The sequence below is a fragment of the Schistocerca americana genome, chromosome 4 (genome assembly GCF_021461395.2).
Source record: "Schistocerca americana isolate TAMUIC-IGC-003095 chromosome 4, iqSchAmer2.1, whole genome shotgun sequence".
Lineage (NCBI taxonomy): Eukaryota > Metazoa > Arthropoda > Insecta > Orthoptera > Acrididae > Schistocerca > Schistocerca americana.
Window position 1 is genome coordinate 816,393,904 of NC_060122.1, and position 25,848 is coordinate 816,419,751.

General features: G+C 43.1%; 1 protein-coding gene across 1 annotated transcript in view; it reads right to left on the reverse strand.

Annotated features, from left to right (window-relative positions):
- LOC124613228 (leishmanolysin-like peptidase) overlaps window positions 1–25,848 on the reverse strand; it is a 555,464-nt gene that overhangs the window by 298,972 nt on the left and 230,644 nt on the right. Inside the window, exon 2 of the mRNA XM_047141903.1 lies at window positions 10,884–10,984. Coding sequence (XP_046997859.1) covers window positions 10,884–10,984 — 101 coding nt within the window. The remainder of the gene's footprint in view (window positions 1–10,883; window positions 10,985–25,848) is intronic.

Consider the following 25,848-nt stretch of genomic DNA (forward strand, 5'->3'; position numbering starts at 1 on the left):
CTACCTGGCGAGGTTACCGTAGGCTGTCCTTAGGGAAAATGGACCACTTATCGGTAAACTTTTACAGCAAACCTGACTGGCATCACCAGCTGCGGCGATACGGGCAACTAACCGGTACAAACAAGGAAGCCGAACACGCGAAACACAAACAGCCTCCCCCCCCCCCCCCCCCCCGCCACTCCTCAGACTCCTACACCACGAGCGGCTGATTTAAAATCAAAGTGACCTCTCTGATGACGACTTTGGCATGTTATAGGTGCACTGGCGCTACAACAGGACCAGGAGACCAACTACAATGGCAACACCTCTGCACTAACATTTGCCAACACTCACGCAAGAGCTGTCGCTCTTGGAAGAAATATGCCGGCAGCCCTACCACCCGCCCTGACTGCTGCTTTCTGCACTTAAATTTGCTACCCTTCAACCGCTTTTTGTATTACTATCTCCTCGGTGGGACCATATTAGTGGGTTATCGCACCCACGGTACGGACATCGTCACAGGCACACATCATGTAACTCCTTTAGCATACTAACCCTTTCGCAGAAGCAACATGCTAATGCGAGTGGGGAGGGTCTCCGTTTATATATATATATATATAGAAGCGTCGCGGGAAGTTGTTCGAGGTGGTGTTTTTGCTGCACGCCGACACCTCACCTCAGCTTATTGTCCTCAGCTCACTGCCACACATGCTCTTTGTTGGGGCTATGGAATTGTGTCACACCCCTCCCCCCACCCCCAAACCCTCCTCGCTTGGCGCTCACCTGCTTCTTCCTCTTTCCTCGGATGAAGAAATCATTGCAGCCGCACGGGGTAGCCGCGCGGTCTTAGTCGTCTTGTCACGGTCCGGGCGGCTCCCCCCGTCGGAGGTTCGAGTCCTCCCTCGGGCATGGGTGTGTGTCCAATTTCCATGACAGGCACTTCCAGGATAACGCCAAACTGATTTTTGAGGTCGAACATTTTCTGAACAGTCGAAACTCAGACGTCTACAAATAAGGTTTCTCCCAAGTCGTCGCATTGAGGGGTGAACATGCAGAGAAGGACCGACACCGTGACCAAGTTTCATGGTCCCCAGCTGGATTTTTTTCTGGGTTATAATTATAACATTGTGACTACCGCTCGTAGTAACGTTAGCCGTCGGAAAGCATTGTGATTTAGACAGCAGTAGAGTTCATCGCATGTCTAAAAAGTATCAGAAACGAGAATGATCGCCTACAGACCTGAATTTTCCACACACAAAGGCTCTCAGCATGTATATGTTGGAAAAGGGTTTGTCTACTACCAAGTAACTTTTCATTCTGACATAAATATAATACATAACGAAGTCCATCATTTATCTTCAGAGTTCCTGTGCAGTTATCACCTAGTAAATAGTCTAGGCTGTAACAGAGAAGGGTGACGTAGAAATAACTCGTGTCCAGAGTACAAGTCCTAGACAGATACAAAGACCTCTGTTCTCTGGAGGGACGGACTTTGTTTATTCTTGATCGGATGCACTTCCTTACGTCAGAAATGTTAGTGATCCAAATGGAACAAGTGTTCTATGCCTGTTTATAGGCTAACAGTATCTCTACAGGGTGAAGACGTGGATTTAGCCGGGCATTTTCCAACAAAACTGGGGAAAACTACCCAAAGAACGCCAGTCAAAATGGCGGATGATCCTTAGGACGTCGTTTGGATTCCGTCTACATTATGCAGTGTAATCGGCATTCCGGACGGTTTTCAGGGGAAACGACATTTAACTGTACCCAAGAAATCTGTACAGCGCTGTAAAAGAATTATGCCACCTAACATCCAACAACGGAAGCAATGATAAGCCCGACGCTGGACAGCCCGTGGTAAAACACCGAAATAAAATACGAGTTTTTAGAGTTTTATGGTCACAAACCGACTCCGGCATCCACCCACTGCCACCAGTCCCATAAAAATTCTACACGAAGAAACTTATTTCACAAAGATTACAACAAAATGTGAATTTTACAGCATACTTGCACACCTTTACACAGAAATACACGGCTGCAGCTTCTTTAACATTCATTCACTGTTCCGTGCGAGGACAACTCCAGAAAGGAAGCATCAGTTCCTGCTTCACGGATAAAATGCCAAATTTAAAATGCCCTACTTCTCATACTCAGTATGACGGCTTTTTGTAAATAAATACAACAATTTGTAGACAATTGTTTTGTTAAACTTACGTTTTTAACTAAATTTCCTTTGAGAAAACTGCAAGCATTTATAGCTGATATACAAAAATTGACTTCACACAGCTTTCGAATAAAATTCCAAATCTGTCTTAGTCTTCATACCCAACAAAGGTGGAATAAACTGAAGCCATTTTATTCATAATGGAAATCGCTATGTCAAGAAAGCTCTGATCGATGAAAACAAAGTGAAACTACGGTTTCTTTCCCTTGATTTTAAACTGTTACAATAGCGTACCTAACCAGTAAATCATGGTTTTACTTTAGTTTTTAGAACAAAGAAAACCTTTATTAATTTTTAGATTTTATTTTCAAATGTACTGCAATTACTTTTACCCGATAATATTTCCCCATCTGCACTAGCACCAAACACATACGTCCGATAACTTTATATTGTAAAAAGTGAGTAGTATAATACGATAACTCATGAACTCTAATTTGTGGCGTGGTGGTTACACGAGCAACTACAAAGGTCCAGTACTCAGTCGCCTGTAGGTTTTCCTACACCTCTAGCAATTGTAAGTAGGCTGTTTAGGTTTTCTTATTGGTAACGCCACGTAGCGCTCTGTATGAAAATCACTGGCTGTGCTGTGTGCAGTCTGTGGCTGGTTGGCATTGTTGGAATACTCGCCATTGTAGTGTTGGGCAGCGGCAGCTGGATGTTAACAGCGCGTAGCGTTGCGCAGTTGGAGGTGAGCCGCCAGCAGTGGTGGATGTGGGGAGAGAAATGGCGGAGTTTTGAAATTTGTAAGACTGGATGTCAATTATGAATATTAAGGTAAATACATTGTTTGTTCTCTATCAAAATCTTTCATTTGCTAACTACGCCTATCAGTAGTTAGTGACTTCAGTAGTTTGAATCTTTTATTTAGCTGGCAGTAGTGGCGCTCACTGTATTGCAGTAGTTCGAGTAACGAAGATTTTTGTGAGGTACGTGATTTGTGAAAGGTATAGGTTAATGTTAGTCAGGGCCATTCCTTTGTAGGGATTTTTGAAAGTCAGATTGCGTTGCGCTAAAAAATATTGTGTGTCAGTTTAAGCACAGTCTTGTATAATTGTTCTAAGGGGACGTTTCACAATTATTTGTATATCGAAAAACGCAAGCGCTACCGTGGTTCAGCGTCCAGTTTAAACTGACGCCCCTGGCTGGTTAGTGAAGGAAACAGCACACCGCCTCCAATAGAACCACTGACTGGTAAAGTACTGTAGTTAAAACCTTACCGACCTGTTATGACACCTCCTAAGTCTCTTAGCTCTTACTCGTCTTCCTCTACCCTACTAGTGGTTATTAGGTGCTTTAAACAGTCTTTAAATAGTTCGCCACAACACTGTCGAGTTTAATTTTCATTTCCTTCATGGCCAGCTTCTAAGTAGTAACTTCGACAGATATAATCTCACAGGTCAAAACTCACATGGGCTCTAAGTGGCCTAACAACATTTGACAAGTGGCTATTTACAAATAACCAAGTGGTTGAGTAACATACGTACTTTTGTCTGCAATATTCATTGTAAATAAACATAGCGAACTCATATTCTGACTGGAACGGAAATTTTTTAAGGAACTCTGGGCAGATTAACGCAGTAACTTCGCTCCTCGAATGTCAGGCGATTGAGTGGCATACACGTTCGCGTACTGAACGACGAGCGACTTCTATATGAAGACGTGCGCAGTAGACACATTATAAAAAGGCAAAATACGCAATGACTAGATTTTCAGTAATCGCAAGACAGGAAAAATAGGTAGTACAGTTACGCACTAGACAAAGAAGTAATTTGGTTTAACTGTAAGCTGTATAACGTAAAAATGAAAAAATGGTAGGTATTGGTTCCTGAAAAAAAGTTTTAATGCGCACTGAGATTTCCAAAGCTGGGCAAGAATTTTCCGAAAATCCTGATTTTGTAATGGGAATACTTCACAAGTAATCATGTTATTCTACGAAATTTATACACTTTCGAAAGTAGAAAAATTGGGCCTACAAAAAAGTGGAATTTTGACAGGATTACATTTTACGATTCGAACATTCTGGCATACGAAGTATTTGAATAGGAATAACTTTTGACTCGCATGATTTTCAAAAAAGATACGACGTTCTTCAGAAAACGGGAATGACGGCTTTTAAACAAGATGAGTAAATCCTAAAAAAAAATTGGTGGAGTCCAGTTTTGAGCGGCTTGTGGTGTACGTTAATTCTTGATTACTTCTTAAAATAAAAGGTTTTGCCACACGGTTTACGCCGTTACCACCGGTGACCTAAAAACTATACACTGAATAACTAAGTTTAGTGAAATACAGCACGGATAAGAATTTAGCTATTTCAAGCATTCATGGTTTATCCACTAGGAATGAAAAGACGAAAACAAAAGAAAAAGAAATAGTATTTAGGATAGAACAAGTAGGGCAATACCAGCTCGCTCTCCTACATCGGTGTTCAAATCGATGTCCGGGTTGTGGACGGCTTTGGTACAGACAGTAACGCTGTGGTTACAGCTGTCACAGATACCACTCACCGGGACACCCATCCCCATCTTTCATCTGCTTGTACAGTTCCTTCCTCACAATAAAAGAACACCCGCAGTATTAGTGAGCTGCAATCGCAGGAGATAACTCTTATGCTTGGCGGGTTCCCCAACATTAAGTGGCAGGGGTTTCGGGGAAGGAAGAGGCGCAACTTACTCTAGCTGTGAAACGTCGGGACTTTTAATTGGAATGTTCGTAATACACAAACGTTAGTCGAAGAGGTCAGGAACTACCGTTTCATGACGGGTAAGAAAGGACGGCCGAACTTCCTGACATGTAGTTAGGAAACAGAACTTTTCTCTCTCCCCACCGGGCTCATTGCCGGTTGCATCAGGGTGACAACAACGATGCGAACCTGAACCATGCGCCTATCTTCAGGTGTCTCTGATCACCACACCTCCCGAGTCTATTCAACACTTGGGAAGAGCGTTCGCGTACTGCAGCACTCACTGGATAGCAGATCCAGCGTGTGTTTTGCAATAAAAGCAAGTATAAAGATCTCTCAAAGCAGGCTTACACGACCAGTGGGAACATCTTTGGGCACTTTTCATATCTCGTTCCCTTCTCCAGCATTAGCGTCATAATCAATGGAAACTTCCCTAAAATCATGGTCGGCTGTGTTTCGGGACTAGGACTCCAGTTTATTTACCATGCGTCATCTGCATTTGATAACTAGGGATAGCGAAATCTCTGCAATATTCACTCCTTTCAGTGGTACTGCATACGAATACATGTGGTCACAGTGACAGTTCGTCCTCAGAGCCATATTCAATCAATTTTTTTATTCCACATACCACTGTTAACACTCGATTTTTATTATACAGGGCGACAATTATTGAACTAGACGAAATAAAATTTTCATAACTTCTGAACGGTTTGCGTTAGGACGTTCAAACTAGACGGTTGGCCGCAGGACATGATGGGAATTAGTATGCGCTGTAGTGTTTGGTTTAGCGACGAAGCCCACTTTCATTTGGATGGGTCCGTCAATAAGCAAAATTGGCGCACTTGGGAGATCGAGAATCCGAATTTCGCGATCGAGAAGTCCCTTCACCCTCAACGGGTGACTGTGTGGTGTGCACTGTCCAGTCACAGAATAATCGCTGTGATATCCCTTGATGGCACGGTGACTACCGAACGGTACGTGAAGGGTTTGGAAGATGATTACATCCCCATTAACCAAAGTGACCCTGATTTCGACACGATGTAGTTCTTGCAAGACGGAGCTCGACCTCATCAAAGCAGGAGAGTGTTTGATGTCCTGGAGGAGCACTTTGGGGACCGCATTCTGGCTCTGGGGTACCCACTGGCATGGGCCTCGAATGGCCGCCATATACTCCGAATCTGAACACATGCGACTCCTTTTTGTAGGGCTTTATGAAAGACATGGTGTACAGAAGTAACCCCAAAACCATTGCTGAGCTGAAAACAGCAATTCAGCATGTCATCGACAGCATTAATGTTCGAAAACTTCAGCGGGTCATGCAGAATATCGCTATTCGTCTGCGCCACATGTCGCCAATGATGGCAGACATATCGAACATGTCGTAACCTAAAACCGAATGACGCCGTAGTTTGTAACAAATTTACGTTTATTTTTGTATATTTAAATGATTGTCACCCTGTATGTGGCTATCATTATCTCTAACGGAAGAATCTCTTCCTGTGGTGTGGTGACGACGTCTCGATACTCAGAACGATTACTTGATACTAAAGGCAATATTTGGCAGTTGCTTTTTATACGTTCGCTGTGCAGTCATATTAATTGTAATCCACATGTTTCGGTCACTTACAACTGTTTGTCGATCGCAAGTCTAATAAGCTGCAATGTCTTTCTAACTGAAGACGCCGTGAGCAGCGAAACCTTCCTGTCGACATTCACAGATTAGTGTGTTACTAAATCTCAGTCGATGCAGATGTTTGGGATAAGGACATTACTTGTTAGTAGGTGCACCATACCTCGTGCCTGGGAACATGCAGTGAACACGCCCCGCAATGCTCCCAGTGTCCCAGTCAGACCGCCATTCATCCAACTTCCAAGCTCGTAAATGTCGTCTATCAATCCCGTTCCTGTGATCATATTGCTCAGACACAACCAATACGGCGCTGCCCTGTAACGTACCACGATACCCATCGGATGTATCCTGAGGATTGCCAGTAAACCCTCTACAGGTTTAGTGCGAAAGGCACCGGTGAGCCTGTGACGTGCGTTCCGCTGAATTCGTCGCAGTATTGTTTTGTGGCTGCCTGGTCGAAAGCGATGCGCCCACACGCTGGCTGCGAAGCGCACTGTGACGTTGAAGGCAGCTTCGTGAAATGACCGCACCACATGCAACGGTAATTTATAGTCGGCTGTGCCAGCACGGGCAATCTCATGCATAAGTATAGCCGCTTTCTGAGAAACAGATTCTACGTGTTCTAGAAACTTTTCTCGTGCGGAAGAATGCCTAAATATCTACAAACAGCGCTGCGTTTTACAGGGACTTCGTCAAGCTTCAGTGAAGGATTTCTGGCCAGAGAGAGTATTCCCTTCAGGAGTACGTATGTGGTTTTATCAACAGCTACAATTAGTTTGTCGTCCTTGTACCAATTCTGCAACTGAGCATTAAAACTGTAAGGACTCTAAAAACAGATACCGATAATTTTTTGAATGATTTCTTGATACCTTCAGGTGCCATTCTCTTTATTTGATATATAAGTGTACAATTTCGGCCTTAGTCCATTTTCAAGTATTTTACGTACGATTATTTAATTATATATTATGCCATGTACGTCCAATGACTGTATGTACATGCTGCTAAAATAGTGAAAAACTGATTCTAATATGTTCTGTGACAATTACATGCAATTGGTTGGTTGGTTGGTTGGTTGTTTGGGGAAGGAGACCAGACAGCGAGGTCATCGGATTAGGGAAGGACGGGGAAGGAAGTCGGCCGTGCCCTTTGAAAGGAACCATCCCGGCATTTGCCTGGAGCGATTTAGGGAAATCACGGAAAACCTAAATCAGGATGGCCGGACGCGGGATTGAACCGTCGTCCTCACGAATGTGAGTCCAGTGTCTAACCACTGCGCCACCTCGCTCGGTTTACATTCAATTAAAGAGAATAGTAGTTGAAGGCATCACGAAATCATTCGAGACATTCATCGGAGCTGCAGACCTTATCGCAAAGAAGCTTACAGACACCGATAGTTGAAGCTCGTCAGGAAAGATGCGAGAGTGGTCGCCATTCTAAGAAACTCAGGTCGCCGGACAGAGCATTAGCCATCCCTCTTGAAAGAAGCGACTACTAAAGTTGTTTCGGAGTGCTGTAATTGACGCAGTAGTGGTACCAGCCGGCAAAGTGCTCCTCCACCGCTGAATGAAGTGATGACAGCACAGTGATGTACACGTCCAAGATGGTAGTGTGGAACCGAAGCAGTTGAGAGACCCGACTTGGAAACCTGACAGAATGGTAGAGAGAAGCTCCTGTGTTTGGAAGAGCCCGTGAGCAGGGTGTGAATGAAGTTGTCCGATTTGTTGGACTATTAATGCGGACTGTCCAACGAATCGCAATTAATTAATTTTTATCATTTAACTATTACTATGCAGACATATATGTATGTCGTTGATCTCAATGTATTGGAGTATTAATGTCGTTCTTCTCTTATATGAAGCAGAGGAAAGTTCAGAAGAATCCTACTTACTTCCCACTCCTCCTCACGTAAGAAAGCCATATCAGTTAACTGTCTGTACAAACTTCTTACATCTTTCAGCTCCTTAATTACGCTGGGAAGCAAACGTTCGTGATGTGACAATTAGGCGCCATCGGCGTGCAACCAAATGCTTATTTGCATCCTTCCTCTCAGAACCTGCGGTCTAAATTGTTCGTTGTTCGAAGTCCGATTACTGTTGACACATTTTATCGCACTATGCTGCACTTCAACACGGTCAACCGTCACTCAACTTATCTCTCTCCTATAGCGATCTCTGCGCCTGGCTTCGTCACAGCGGGAAAAAATAATAGTAACACGCGCATGTGAGAATTGTGGTAGGGAAGGCGAAAGGTCGACTTCGGTTTATTGGTAGAATTTTAGGAAAGTGAGGCTTACCTGTGAAGGACATCGCATATAGGATGCTAGTGCGACCCATTCTTGAGTATTGCTCAAGTGTTTGAGTTCCGCACCAGGTCGGATTGAAATTAGACATCGAAGCAATTCGGAGGCGAGCTGCTACATTTATTGCCGGTAGTTTCTATCAGCATCCAAGCGTTACAAAATGTTCAAATGTGTGTGAAATCTTATGGGACTTAACTGCCAAGGTCATCAGTCCCTAAGCTTACACACTACATAACCTAAATTATCCTAAGGACAAACACACACGCCCATGGCCAAGGGAGGACTCGAACCTCCGCCGGGAACAGCCGCAGAGGCCATGACTGCAAGTGTTACACGTATGCTTCGGGAGCTCAAGTGGTAATCCCTGGAGGGAAGAAGACATTCGTTTCGAAGAACACTATTGACGAAATTTACAGAACCGGCGTTTGAACCTGACTGCAGAACACCCTACTGCCGCCGACATAAATTGCGTGTACGGAGACGAGAAATTGGGGCTCATGCGGAGCCACATAGATAGTCGTTTTTCCCTCGCTCTATCTGCGAGCGGAACACGAAAGGAAACGAATAGTTGTGGTAAAGGGTACTCTCCGTCACGCACCTGCGGTGGCTTGCGGAGTATGAGTGTAGATGTAGACTCGCTCCGTATGGTCCTGCCTGCAAGTAGGCAACCCAACAAACAGATTTGTGAAGCGGGCTGCTGCCGTTGCGCCTTCCGGGGCGGCGGCAGCACCAGCAGCAGCAGCGACTTCCGTGAATCGCACGCAAGTACTGACGTTTGCTGCATTATTAACAGCGCCCATACTGAGCACCTGTAATGTGGGTTCATAACTCTGGAAGATGCTCAATCCACCGATATATTTTTTATGCTTTTTAGTTTTCACACTGTCATCTACTGAAAGCCCAGAGGTATTTATGAATTACCCAGCACGCCTTTAATATGCTGTGCACTCTTCCGTCTTCCCAGTTCGCAACAGCCACAAGGATTGAACAGTGAGGTACGCTACTATTGCACCTCTACTGGCTCCCTAAATCGCCCGATTTAAACCCCTCTGACAGTGTCAGGGACTCGAACTGCAGGTGCAACTTAATAGTAAACATACCTGCTACTTAGCAGCTCCACGAGTTCTAACCATCATTAAGTAGCTTCAGCTAGATATGACATACCTAAAGAAGGTTTTGGACTCACTCTATCTCTCGCTGAATTGACACTGCAGAGGTGGTGTCAGTGTTCTTCTCCTGGAGATGACTAATTGTTGACGTGGTGTATTTATTTGTGGGAGTATTAGTGTGCGACTGATTTGCGGACCTCAACTGTGTCCTACCGTAGTGCTAAGTTTCTTCAAAATTGATCATTCCAGTGGCACTGGAATAAAGATACACTGGAAGTGTGTTCCTGTGTCCAGCAGGAAGGCGGAGTCTCTGCATATCCCCTTGGAAAGTGAGGCCCAGAAATGTTTTCAGCTTGAGAAGGGAGGGTTGCAGGGCTGTCTGGAGTCCAGTTGTTCCAAGTTAGAATGCGGTGACCACAGACTTAGCTTAATGAGTTCACACACTTGCAGTATCACTATGAAATTTTTGCCACACAACACACACGACATTTTCCCACTGTGCTTAAGAACTCATCAGTGTTGAGCTGCTCGTCTACTACTACCAAAGACATTGTTTTTGTTGAAACTCACCACAGCTTCAGGACGCATTTCGATGTGATCTTTTATTTCCACTTTCTAAGTTACGTTCGTTCTCTGATAGAAGTTATTGACTCGCTGTCGACTATGTTCAAAGATTGGCCGCACTTTCTCCCATCACGTACGCTGTCTCAAGCAAATACAGCGTAGGCAAGTCCATTCTCTGTTAACGCTATTCCACAATTTTGCAGTGTGTGTGTGTGTGTGTGTGTGTGTGTGTGTGTGTGAGAGAGAGAGAGAGAGAGAGAGAGAGAGAGAGAGAGAGAGAGAGAGAAGTGTAGATACACAACTACAAGTCTTCTGTGGCGCAAGCCTCGCCCTATGAAGTCTATTGGTGTCTACTGGTTAACCGCAGCCCCATTCTCAGAGCGACACCCTGCACTCACCTGAAGACGCTGTCGTCGTAGTGGAGGACGATGCGCAGCGGCTGGTCGATGCTGCGCTTGCGCAACACGTGCGACGGCTCCAGGTGAATCGGATTCAGGATCTGCAAAAGAAAGAGGAACGCCGTCAACAGCCGGCCCACGTGCCCACCACGTGCGATCGACAGCGGGCTGCCCGCCTACTTCCGCCCTCTCCACCGTTACCACGCTGTTACAGAACCAACCAACCTACTGATAGCCCCACTGTAACATACTACTTATGTACAACTACCGCTTCCGGCGCCTATGTGAGCTATAGTTACTTTTTCCGTTAAATTATTCGTTTACCTTGCGCTGTTGTATAGGTTTCTGACGGGGGGGGGGGGCTAATACTGAAGGATGTTCTAGCTCGCTTCTGACAAGAATTGTTGAGGATATCAGACCAATATTCACACAAAGTGGCTCGGGAAAAGAAAAACCCTTCAAATTATTTGAGAGGATGGAGGAAAAGTATGAGATCTCGGAATCTTTTCTACAAGATGATGGTGTTGGCGCTGTTCTTCTTTAGATTGTTGTTGTTGTGGTCTTAGGTTAAAACAATGATATCATTCAGCTCTGCACGCAGGAGTATACCGTCCGAGCTTCTTCATCTTCACATAACTATTGCATTCGCAACCCATTCGAACCTGTTTATTGTATTCACGCTTTGGTCACGCACTACACAATTTTTACCCCCCCCCCCATCCCCCTCCGGCACACACTTCCTTGCAGCACCAAACTGACGGTTACTTGATGCTTCAAGATGAGTCCTATCGACCGAAGCCTCATTTTAATCAATTTCCTTTATCGCCATTTAGATCTGGTACCACCTCATTAGTAGCCGATCTATCCACCTAATCTATGGCAAGCTCCTATAGCGCCACACTTCTAAAGCCTGAAAAAACTTCTTATTTCCAAGGTCGCATTAATTTTTATCATTGAAGACCCATTTCGATAGCTGAAACTGCCTCCTGACCTTCAGAAAATTTTGGTTAGAAAGTATGTTCCACTGTGAGTTTTTCACTCGTGCCATGTCGCCATCATGGTGAAGAATACACAGTACATTATACGAGGGTTGGAACTTAAATAATGGCTACTATTTATTGACAAACGATAAAAACGAGTTATATGTTTGCACCTGTTACTGACCTTCAAAGTAGTCACCAGCGTTGTGTAGAACCCGTTGCCAGCGATGTGGAAGGCATAGTATACCGTTAGCAGAGCCTGTTCTGTTGATGGTACGAACGGAGCGGTCTACTGTCTGTCGAATCTCTGGAACAATTCTGAAGCGGATGCCAGGAAGTGGTTCCTTCATCTTCGGAATCAAATTAAAGTCACAAGGACTTACGTCCGGGGAGTATGGTGGATGGTACAGTACTTCCCAGTCCCGTCGACCGAAAAGAGCAGCCACAGCTTGCGCTGTATGCGCCCGCGCGCTGTCGTGCAAAATGATGGGTGGGTTGCGCAGAAAGTGTAGCCGCTTCTTTCGCAAAGCTGGTCGCAGGCGATGCTCCAAAAACGAACAGTAATACTGTGCATTGACTGTTTGCCGTGGAGGAACGTAAGGCGTAGGGGTAACACCATCAGAGTCGTACACGAGAATCACCATAACTTTAGACCGCTCCGTTCGCAACATCAACAGAACAGGCTCTACAGCGCTGGTGAATACTTGGAAGAACAGTAACAGGTGCAAACATATAACTCTTTTGAATCGGTTGTGAAGAAACAGTTGGCACTATTTAAGTTCCAACCCTCGAATTATATATGGTTACGACGATGACGGCCGCCGGCCGGGGTGGCCGAGCGGTTCTAGGCGCTTCAGTCCGGAACCGCGCTGCTGCTACGGTCGCAGGTTCGAATCCTGCCTCGGGCATGGATGTGTGTGATGTCCTTAGGTTAGTTAGGTTTAAGTAGTTCTAAGTTCTAGGGGACCGATCACCTCAGAAGTTGAGTCCCATAGTGCTCAGAGCCAGTTGAACCATTTGATTACTGCCAATGATGCCCTCAGCGCAGGTGCACACCAAGCTGGAACTCTCACGGGCATAGGCGGATGCCGCGAGTGTTGAGGCGGATGAACGGGGGCACCGAATTAGTAGAGTGGGGTGTAAGCTGAGGATTTGGTTCTGGCTGGAGGTATGCTAGGGTAGCCTCATCGCTTGTGGTGACCACTGTGTGTAGACGGCGTAATAGTCAGAGCATCAGTCTAGTAAGCAGGGGACGCGGGTTCGAATCTCTGTAAGACACAAATTTTGAACTTGCCCCGTTGGTATACATCAATGCCCACTGGCAGCTTTTAGGTTTGTCAAAAGTAAAATCATATACAGAGAAAAAGCAGCTTGTGGAAATTGGCCTGTTCACACAGCGAGCATTCCGCTGAGACCTGACGCACTGTAAGAGCCAACAACCTTCAGTAGAGCGCTACGTGCGTGAAGATGTCAGCCTGCACAAGCTGGTTTTTCTCCGCACACACTCTTGCTTTTCACAAACCTATCTATAATCTGCTGTATATTCTCCATCATAATGCCGGCATTGCACGAGTGTTAAACTCGTTTTTGAAGGTCAGAAGATATCTGTTTCAACTACCGAAACCGGTCGCCAATAATAAATACTAATTAATGCGACCGTGACTATAAAGAGCTTTTTCACGTTAAATATAGATCGCTCCTTCCAGTTCTTCAGTGTGGGAAACTTCAAATTCCTAAAGCTTCTATTGTCTTCTTGTCTGAACTGTTTATCACCCATGTTTCACTTCGGTGCAAGCCCACGCTCGACGAAAATCGTCTCAGAAAGCACTTGCTAACACTTAAATTATATTTAGCGTTACAACCCCCTGTTTCTCAGAAATGCTATTGCCGATCTGTTTTTGTATCTTCTGTACTTGCGCCGTCGATGGAACTGTTTTCGGCTATGTCTATGGGAACGACAATGCCGCCGAAGTCGAGCAGACGAGTTGCCATTAGAGGCGGTGTCGCTACTGGCTTCTGCAGTCCTGCTGCTAAGCGGCTCCACTTCCACACGTCGGCCAGCTGCTTCCTTCCCCCCTCCCCCCCCCCCCCCCCCACACACACACACAGCCAGCAGGTTCCCTTCCACTCCCCTCCTCTCCCCCCTCCCACTGGAGAAACAGCCCGCTGTCCGCCGTGCCGAGATCATAATTTAAATCGAACGACGGCCTAGCCCCAGACCACTGATAGAAACGAAAAACGAAAAAGAAAATGAACAAATAGAAATACGAATAGGAACCGGAAGGTGAAAGCACAGCAAATCGGGTGCTGTCCTCCGCCGAAAAGAAATATGTACATAATAAACATCAGACGTTCTCTGCTGTTATTTTGGCGGTATTTTCTCAGACTGAACATCTGCGTACAGAACAGGCCTCTCTCAGCACGTAAAGTCAGTAAATCGCAATAAATGGATTGCCTTTTTCATAACCACTAGTGAAACAACGAAGTCCATTTACCCTCCCGTTAAGACGCATTTTAACATCCAATATTCTGAACCAACGAACGACAGTCTAAGTAATACGTTACAGCTCTTTACGAAATGGTGGCAAAATCCAGAAGATCGATACCTTTATCTTCAGTACTCTAAACACGTTGTTTGTGTGGCCAGTGTCCGTAGTTACGTTGTAATTAATGAAGAAGCTTTTTTTCCTTTATGCATATAAATGTCCGCAGCTCGTGGTCGTGCGGTAGCGTTCTCGCTTTCCGCGCCGGGTTCCCGGGTTCGATTCCCGGCGGGGTCAGGGATTTTCTCTGCCTCGTGATGACTGGGTGTTGTGTGCTGTCCTTAGGTTAGTTAGGTTTAAGTAGTTCTAAGTTCTAGGGGACTGATGAGCATAGATGTTAAGCCCCATAGTGCTCAGAGCCATTTTTTTTTGCATATAAATAACAAACGAGAATGAAGTTCCAGATAAACAATTCCTGGTGGAACTTAGAACGCGACTGATTAGCTACAAAACAGACATGGTATTCTGGTATAGCACAAGTAGCGCCATCAAGCAGCGCAGGAGGGAAGCGAGCAAGCAGTGTGTTTTCCGCGCCCACACCAATACACGAAAGAGCGGAAGGAACGGGCGAAGTGAAGCAATGGTTAAGACAATGAACTTGTATTCGTTGAGCAGAGGGTGCGGGCATCAAATCCGCGTCCGCCCAGCCATATTTAGTTTTTACGCTATTTCTCTTCAGGTGAAACCGAGCGAGGTGGCGCAGTGGTTGGCGCACTGGACTCGTATTCGGGAGGACGACTGTTCAAACCTGCGTCCGGCCATCCAGACTTAGGTTTTCCACGATTTCCTTAAATAGCTCCACACAAAAGACATGGCCGATTTCCTTCCCCATCCTTGACATAATTCGAGCTTGTCGACGGGACGTTAAACCCAATCTCTGTAATATTGTGCCCTGCCCGCAACGTAATAACATACTATTTTCCTTTCCCATCGAAGTATCGAGAGTTAAAGATACAATTTAACCACTGCGTCAATGAACTGCGCAGCAAGTCAGCGAATATGTACGCCCAGGATAATGAGAGCGGCGTAGCATTATCATCTGTATTTTGTTCTACATAAGAATGCGCGCTCGTCTTCTCTTTCTCTTCTTTAATCGCGCGCCTTTCCGACAGCGTCTTACGCTATGAGACACTTACTTTCTGCCATTTTGTTCAAATGAACTGAAATTGTATTCCTGTTAGGAATTTGTTTAATTGTGCCATTATTATCCCCAACTGCGATTACGGATATGACTTTACTATGAATACTTTTTTCTTTCGCTCCAGAGTAGGGCTAAGATTATTGTAATTTCTACGTATTTCGCTGGAATACTGCAAAAACTCTTTTTTATGTTCAAAACTGTTAAGATTAATGCACGAGACGTCAGATGTCTGTATAAAAGGCTTCTTTCGTTAAATAATAATTGTTTACAGAATGAGATTTCCACTCTGCAGCGGAGTGTGCGCTGATATGAAAATTTCTGGCAGATTAAAACAGTGTGCCCGACCGAGACTCGAACTCGGGACCTTTGCCTTTCGCGGGCAAGTGCTCTACCAACTGAGCTACCGAAGCACGACTCACGCCCGGTACTCACAGCTTTACTTCTGCCAGTATCTCGTCTCCTACCTTCCAAACTTTACAGAAGCTCTCCTGCGAACCTTGCAGAACTAGCACTCCTGAAAGCTCAGATGGTAGAGCACTTGCCCGCGAAAGGCAAAGGTCCCGAGTTCGAGTCTCGGTCGGGCACACAGTTTTAATCTGCCAGGAAGTTTCAATAATTGTTTAATTTGGAATTTATGCTTTCATTTCATAGTAACGATCATCAATCCCCAATTTATAAATGTTACAGATTTTGCTTTACTACATTTTTTGTTACATTGTCTACGCTATACCCACGAAATTAAACTAATCTATTCTGAATCTTCTCGCGGGACGACAAGACAGTAATTTCCCCGAGATTGTAGAAACCCAAACTAAACGTTTTTCAGTACGCCACGAGATTACCGACCTTCACTTCAAACAATAAAAAAGGTAAAAAAGAGTAGAATTAACTAAGGAGTGATTATTTAACGTAGTTGATAATACCGTGTACTTTTCTGACAAAAAAATTTCATTATCGAGACTAAGAAAGTGTGTGTGTGTGTGTGTGTGTGTGTGTGTGTGTGTGTGTGTGCGCGCGCGCGTGTGAGAGAGAAATATTTAGGTTTATTTTAGTTTTCATTTAGTAGATTTCCTTTTAATTATTTATTTATTTAATTATTATCGATTATTATTATTATTATATATCCTTCCTTTCTTTCTTCACTTAAATGTACAGGGGTTGTTCGAAGAAATAAAACCAGCCACTTTCTTAATTTATAGGAATATTCATTTCAGCCCTTAGTCTGTTTTCAAGTGGCTTAACACATTCCATCAATATTTCGTCAAGTAAGTTAAACCACTATCACAGTCTTCAACCACCAACACCATTCATTATTAAAAAAAAAAGTAAGGACGTTTCCTTTGATAAAACCACAGCCGATACGTTGTACCATCTGAAATCGATGTTCATGACATGTTAAACTTCGTCTCTTTTTTTTCCTCACTCTTACAACATCAACTGGCGTCCTCTCAAACTGACAGTTGCAGGTAATGATTTGTCGTCGTAGATGGGGAAATAATACTTACAAAAACTTAGCCATGTTTTATTGGAGGGCGCTGCGGGATGTTGCACCTGGAAATACGAACAACGTTTTGAGTATCGGATTAGGCGTCTTCCTAACTGGAAGAGTTGGCGGTGGTTCCAGAGACGGAACTTCTTGTACACGAGGTAACTGTGTTGGGCCGTGTGGGAGAAGGTTCCCCGATAAGCACCCGTCAACTTGCCCGCGAGACGCACACTTCGAAAAATACGGTGTGGGCAGTACTGAAGGAGCAATTACACCCTTGTTGACAGCACGTAAAAGCTACGCATTCGAATGATTTTGAACCCAGAGACCAGTTCTGCCAACCAATTATCCAGCGCGGTACTGCGGACTGCGTTGTTCACGTTGCACAGGTCACACAAGCGAACGTTTATCACGTCAATAAAGAACTAAATGCTCATTTCAGACCATGGTTCCTCACATATATGAATGAACGGTTGAAACGGTGTACAATCCTAATTGCACGTCTCTTAACTAACAGTTTCCAGGGGCAACATAAATTTCATTTACAAGGTTTCGTGCAATTATTGATGAATTTAAAAATTCAGATATGCTGTCAGAATCTACTCATTACGAGGCATAATTTTATGATAAAGGTTCAGCAAACGAAGGACAGTACTACAGTGAGAAACTTTGTGTGTAGTCTCGATAAAGCTTCAACACACTACGCGAAAATTACACAGACTACCATATTCATCCAGTATTTGAAGAAAAGAGCACCAGCGATTTCCAAACAAACTTCACACATTATTTCAAACCTAATGAATTTTTTTTTCTCTGACAAACCACCCACGCTTACTATATTTTCACTTTTCATGCAGTAAAACTTCAGGGTAAGAACTCTCATATTAATTTACTACTTCTTTACTACTAACTCCATTCGCAACAGATTTTACAGAGGGTATCTATCCACTTATACTACTGTATGTACCTCCACAATATTGTTCCACGACACATGGTTCAAGAGGTATTACTTCATAAAGGGTGAGATGCGTGAAAAACTAGGTTTTCTGGAAACGGGGTGCGTAGGCCAAAGGAGGGGGGAAACTAAATGGTATCAGACCATTCACTTTTGGATCCTCAGAAAAGTGGTTAGTTCTGACCATAAAATTTTCCGACATGCTGTAACTTCACTGACTATAAATGGTAAAATAATCTGTTCCTAAAGTGTTTCTTCTATTCGATACTTAAGTGGCCTTAATAAGTGCCAATTTATAGCCCTGGTGTTTGATGAATTATCGGCACGACTACAGTTTTGTGTGTTAGGAGTATGGCTTCCGTAATTTTCGAAAGACTAACGGAAAAACCGAAGTCATTCTGCATTTTAATATTCTCTTTGGACAGAGTTATTTTAGCGTCTTTAGAAGATCGGCCACAGCCATAAAAAGGAACTGAAATAAATCAAACATCGGGTCATCATAGTTATGATATCGTCTCGTTGGTAATCTTTCTTCTCACGGACTACATCCAGATAGCAATATTTTAACACATTTGCGACTCGGAGATATCCTAAAGTTAGCTGATAAAAGGAAATGAAAAACGGCTCACTTATTGATCATCAGTCGCCAACTCTTAAAGGAATCTAGTGACCACCATGGAGTGATATCTATATACTGATCCGTGGTGCTGGAGGCGATATAAACTACAATGAAGCATTATCAGCTGAAAACGCTAAGACGAAGCTACAGAGAGAACTGGATTCTTGAAATGTGCATCCTGTTTTCCAGCGTAGGGCGTACGTCAGGGGCACGAAATCTTTAGGACTCTAATTGGCTTGAGTGGCGTAACTCAGTGGCTGGGAGGCAGACCGATGCTACGCTCTAGTTGTGGACTCAACTAGAGCGACGAAGGACAAGCTTCCAGATCTAGGAACGATTCTTGCTCTGGTTTTCTGCTGTTTCATATTTGCACCACCTGTTCACTGTAATCGCTTTTGCGACGTATGGTCCACCCGTTCTGTGGATGATCCATGCAGACTTAGGGGAATAAACAGTAATCGTCAGCTAAAAGAGACAGGAAGAAAAATCACTTACTCTGGGTACTTTCGCAAAGACTACGGATGTATTCCGCTCGCAAAAGTGTTCATTAAAACAAAGCATGTTACTACCAATAGGAAACAAGGAACGGTAAAAGTTGATGCCAAAGAACGTGTATACGATCTGTTGAAGACGCCACTGTTTGCCTTCCTGGGAAGATTGTTCAGGACATTTTGTACGCGGGATAGACATAATTAAGAAAGCTTCTAATATGTCATCATTCCCTTAACTGCGTGTATGTACATTGGATTAATAGTTTTGACAAGACTAAGTTGTCACCATCAAATCTACAGAGTACATGTTACGAAATGTCTTCCGACCCACAACCTGTACTTTGTGGATGTGAAGATGGCAACTCAGTCCTGTCGAAACTAGTAATCCACTGTACATATATGCGATGAAGGCAACAAAAAAACTTCAGTTCAGAAACGTTCTTTAACATTGAATTAATTCACGGCTCTCCAGCCGACAATGTCAAGTATTTATAATTTTAATTATGTACTGGAAAAAAAGTTACGTATATACTTTTTTGTCTGTTTGCAGGTATATGAATGGGTAGCTTTACTTTTTTCAGGGTGATGTTTAAAATTTCATGATAATACCTCATACCCAGACAAAGGCAACTCCGTGGCTTTTGGAAAGAGACAGAAATTGCATGGTGAAGGAGATGAACAGCTGAAAAGTCTGTAATTCAGAAGTAAGCTTCTGCTTCTTTCAAAACCATTTCAGTCATTCCAATGTCCTACTTAGAAGAACTAATTTAACGGTGCGGTTTCTGTTGGTCTGAAATTATAACACCATATAATTTATACTCACAAGAAAAAAATTATATAAATAAAAACGTAAATGTTAGTTTCTTCAGAATCTCATATCTCTGAAAGTTCTTCACTGGTTGCTTTGAAATTTTGAAACAACGTTCCACTCGAATACGAGTCTCCTTTTATATGACTCCTAGAGCGCCATCTTAACTTGTATAAATACAGTACATATTTAAAATACAAATGGGAAACGTTGTTATCAAAAAATCTCGAAAAATTATTGACGGATTAACTTATAATTTTTACGCGTTACTCTAATAAACGTTGGGATGGACATAGTCTATACGTTTTTTAAAAACCATATACCTTATAAATGTATATATTACGCACTAATAAACCTTGATCTAGACACAGGCTTTATATTTTTTGTTGTTGTTGTTCTGGTCTTCAGTCCTGAGACTGGTTTGATGCAGCTCTCCATGCTACTCTATCCTGTGCAAGCTTCTTCATCTCCCAGTACCTACTGCAACCTACATCCTTCTGAATCTGCTTAGTGTATTCATCTCTTGGTCTCCCTCTACGATATTTACCCTCCACGTTGCCCTCCAATACTAAATTGGTGATACCTTGATGCCTCAGAACATGTCCTACCAACCGATCCCTTCTTCTGGTCAAGTTGTGCCACAAATTTCTCTTCTCCCCAATCCTATTCAACACTTCCTCATTAGTTATGTGATCTACTCATCTAATCTTCAGCATTCTTCTGTAGCACCACATTTCAAAAGCTTCTATTCTCTTCTTGTCCAAACTATTTATCGTCCATGTTTCACTTCCATACATGGCTACACTCCATACGAATACTTTCAGAAATAACTTCCTGACACTTAAATCAATACTGGATGTTAACAAATTTCTCTTCTTCAGAAACGCTTTCCTTGCCATTGCCAGCCTACATTTTATATCCTCTCTACTTCGACCATCATCAGTTATTTTGCTCCCCAAATAGCAAAACTCGTTTACTACTTTAAGTGCCTCATTTCCTAATCTAATTCCCTCAGCATCACCCGACTTAATTAGACTACATTCCATTATACTCGTTTTGCTTCTGTTAATGTTAATCTTATATCCTCCTTTCAAGACACTGTCCATTCCGTTCAACTGCTCTTCCAAGTCCTTTGCTGTCTCTGACAGAATTACAATGTCATCGGCGAACCTCAAAGTTTTTATTTCTTCTCCATGAATTTTAATACCTACTCCGAATTTTTCTTTCGTTTCCTTTACTGCTTGCTCAATATACAGATTGAGCAACATCGGGGAGAGGCTACAACCCTGTCTTACTCCCTTCCCAACCACTGCTTCCCTTTCATACCCCTCGACTCTTGTAACTGCCATCTGGTTTCTGTACAAATTGTAAATAGCCTTTCGTTCCCTGTATTTTACCCCTGCCACCTTTAGAATTTGAAAGAGAGTATTCCAGTCAACATTGTCAAAAGCTTTCTCTAAGTCTACAAATGCTAGAAACGTAGGTTTGCCTTTCCTTAATCTTTCTTCTAAGATAAGTCGTAAGGTCAGTATTGCCTCACGTGTTCCAGTGTTTCTACGGAATCCAAACTGATCTTCCCCGATGTTGGCTTCTACTAGTTTTTCCATTCGTTTGTAAAGAATTCGTGTTAGTATTTTGCAGCTGTGACTTATTAAACTGATAGTTCGGTAATTTTCACATCTGTCAACACCTGCTTTCTTTGGGATTGGAATTATTATATTCTTCTTGAAGTCTGAGGGTATTTCGCCTGTTTCATACATCTTGCTCACCAGATGGTAGAGTTTTGTCAGTTTTTTACTGAAACTCTATATGTATGTATTTTTCCAGGTGTACCTTTCAAATTGTTTATTTCACTTTTTGTACTAGATGTAGTTTAACATGCCTACTAAAACATATGAATGTAAAATAAGTAGAATGCCTGGTTAGATGTAAGAGAGGGCCTGATGGCCCTAATCTTGCCAGGTTAAATAAATCAATAAATAAATAAATAAGCTCCAGGAAATGCTGTGATTTTCTCTGCTCTGCTCTGCTGTGATTGTGTCGTTTTTTTTTCTTTCTTCCAATCACTTTTAACTATGACCGCAGGGAACTTAAGCAGTTGGAAAAATTGTTTCTCCCATACATATTCTTCTAGTATATAATTTTCGAGCAAAACTGTACAACCAACAGTATGCTGTTTTCTTCCCTTCTTCATAGAAAACGTAAGTGTCGTAATTATGGCTTATTACATATCAACTTACGGTTAAGAATACTACCATAGTCTGACATACTCAGTCGCGATTCTCACTTCTGTGGAAATTGTCATCATCTGACAGTTGGAACGACACTAGCGCCCCTAGCAGCGAGAAAGCCAGCTGTAAGTTTGTTTTTTTTACTTTCTTTTCAGCTTCATTAACGAACTACTTATTAGATTTTTGCGTTCTGAGCCTTAGTAAATTATCAAGAGATATGGACAAACGTGAAATAAATGTAAGAAAGGGCGAATCTCTCAGATTCAGTTACATACGCTGTAACTCATTCGTGAAGAAATTCTTTCGAATATGTGTATAATTGCATCTTGCTCTACCGAAAGGAAGATAATATAAACTCACATTTCGTTCTTGAGGAGCATATATTTCTGGTTTTATCTGTTCTTATTATGATAGGTACTCTGACACGTAACAATTTTGTATGGAGTCTGATGATTCGCACATTCTCACACTTCACTTTCTAATACACGTATATTTTTGTAAATGCAATTATTTTCGTTTCAAAAGCGAACATATTGAAGATTCTTGCGGTTGTGTGATTTTCCATTCATGTACAGCTGTGGTGGCCAATTTGGTACGTTAAATAATGTACGTACTGCATTCTATGCATTCAGTTATTTGACTGGAAATTACTGAGCAAAACTTCACGTCTTTGAGTAGATACAAAACGTCTTTCTGAAGAAGATGAGTCTTCTGATGTTCACCATACTAGCCCTTTTTTTCTTCTTAAAAGGGAATGACATTCTTCAGTAAACATCGGTACGTTAAAAGAGAACCGTAAATGAGTTGACCTTTAATGTACCGTTTCATATCGCCCAGGTTCCTTAGGAAACTAAAGGAAGATAAATGGAGTATAATTCTTTAGTTAGTGCGTACTTTTACGGTACTAGATGCGCCCCCTCTTATAAAATCTACGTCGCAGAACAGTATAGACGACACTATTCGTACTCGTTCGAAGCAGGAATGGCATGACTTACTACTACGGAATCTGAATTTGCTATGACAGAGGGGGAGGAATACGTGGACAGAGAAAGGGGGGGGGCAGAAAATGGAGATAGTGAGCGGAAGGAGAGGGGGAGGGGAGGGGAGGGGAGGGGAGGGGAGAGAGCGAGAGAGAGAGAGAGAGAGGATATTACTGTTTAACGTCCCGTCGACAACGAGGTCATTAGAGACGGAGCACAAGCTCGGATTAGGGAAGGATTGGAAGGAAGTCGGCCGTGCCCTTTCAAAGGAACCATCCCGGCATTTGCCTGGAGTGATCTAGGGAAATCACGGAAAACCTAAATCAGGATGGCCGGACGCGGGATTCAACCGTCGTCCTCCCGAATGCGAGTCCAGTGTGCTAACCATAGCGCCACCTATATATATATATATATATATATATATATATATACATATATATATATATATATATATATATATATATATATATATATGAAATTGACACATCCAATTCCTACACAAATTTAGCAATTGCGAAGCATTGCGAGATTCGCTAGTAATTAATAAAAATTAAAGACAAAGAAATATGTACGATATTTCAGTATAATTACTTGGTAAACGAACGTGCGGTTCCCTTGTCCAAACGAATTAAGTCATAATCACAAATACTTTTATTCTATATTTCACACATGACTTAGGGCATCATTAGATCATGGTGACATCAAATATTTGATGCAAATTACAAGTTACACAGTTTAAATACTGTCTTTTGTGATCTACGTATTTTGTATAACTGCGACTGCGGAAAAAAGGAGGCTGAAAAACGAAGAAGACCAAATCTGATGCAAACTATGTCGTAATAGTACAGAGCCTAGGTTACTGTACTGTGACGGGATACATTTTATTAGATGTTGGACGTCCTGATGATCCGACTATTAGCAGCAGCCGAAACTGTGAAGTATAAAAAATAAAAATATTTGCAGTCCGCGCCGAACTCATTAATAACAGTACCACTGCGGCCTCTTAACGTAAATCTTATTGTCTTCTTTTCCTTCAGCATTTGACCTGCTTTTGGATGAGTCCACTATGCACGGAAATTCCGGCATTAATGATCGGAAATTTTATTTTTAATTATGCGCCGAGCTGTAGAGTACATATATGCTGTAACAAAACTATTGGGTAGGTGATTTCACGGGTCTGTCTGCACCAGCTGACTTGTGTCATCTACAGATCCCTAGATGCATGAACGCTGTGATATGCAGATGAGCCACGTTAGCTGCTTCAAACAACCATTTGCGGTAATGTAGCAGCCTATAGGAAATGTGTAAAAACTACTCATTTAAAAAAAAAAAAAAAAAAAAACACCTCGTTTGCACTACGTAATTATTTAAAGATGTCTAAACAAACGCGAAATTTGTTTTCATTTTCTTTTCGTATACGTTGGCACCGTGGACTTAAACGATTTTACTTGCTGGTACGTGATTGACACAGTAGCAATCGTTGACTCGAAGACTGTTTTAAGCTTCCTGGTAGACTGAAAATGTGTGTGTGTGTGTGTGTGTGTGTGTGTGTGTGTGTGTGTGTGTGTGCGTGTGCGTGTGCGTGAGCGTGTGCGTGTGCGTGTGCGTGTGCGTGTGTGTGTGTCAGGCCCCGGAACGGGACTCAAACCCCAGACCTTCGCGGACTGTATAGTTTGCTGGAAGAAAGAAAAAGTGATGCCTACGTCTCACGGGATAGACTAACACGTAACCAGTAAGATGAAGGTGAAAATGTGGCAGAAGATACAATGAACTTACAAAAACTGTAATGCCTAATACACCCCGATGTGATACTTGAGTTATCAGCATTGTTGAGACAAGGGGCTTCAGACTACTTCAAATGAGCACCGCGTGAATTTAAGAGAGAAATTAAGACCATATACCCAGTGCTATCGGCTACCTTAACACTACTAATGTTACAAAAATTGGCAGTGAATGGTGAAAAATCCAAGATGGAGGTTATTATCGATTGAAACTTCCTGGCAGATTAAAACTGTGTGCCCGACCGAGACTCGAACTCGGGACCTTTGCCTTTCGCGGGCAAGTGCTCTACCATCTGAGGTTCGCAGGAGAGCTTCTGTAAAGTTTGGAAGGTAGGAGACGAGATACTGGCAGAAGTAAAGCTGTGAGTACCGGGCGTGAGTCGTGCTTCGGTAGCTCAGATGGTAGAGCACTTGCCCGCGAAAGGCAAAGGTCCCGAGTTCGAGTCTCGGTCGGGCACACAGTTTTAATCTGCCAGGAAGTTTCATATCAGCGCACACTCCGCTGCAGAGTGAAAATATCATTCTGGTTATTATCGATTGTTATTTTTGTTGTCATCAATTCCACGACTGATCTGATACAGCGCTCCATACTACTCCATCCCGACCATGTCTCTCTATCTCGGCACAAACACAGCAACCTCGGCCATTCGGTTCCCTCTATTCCTCACCCCCCCCCCCCTACCTACTATCACCCGAAAGACAATTTCTTGATGATTATGGGTGTTTCCTTTCAACCGGTCTCTTCATTTAGTCAACTTCTCCCACGACTTTCTTTCCTGCCCAGTTACAGTTTCGCCGGCCGCTCTGATCGAGCGGTTCTAGGCGTTTCAGTCCGAAACCACGCTGCTGCTACGGTCGCAGGTTCGAATCCTGCCTCGCGCATGGATGCGTGTGATGTCCTTAGGTTAATTAAGTAATTCTAAGTCTAGGGGACTGATGACCTCAGATGG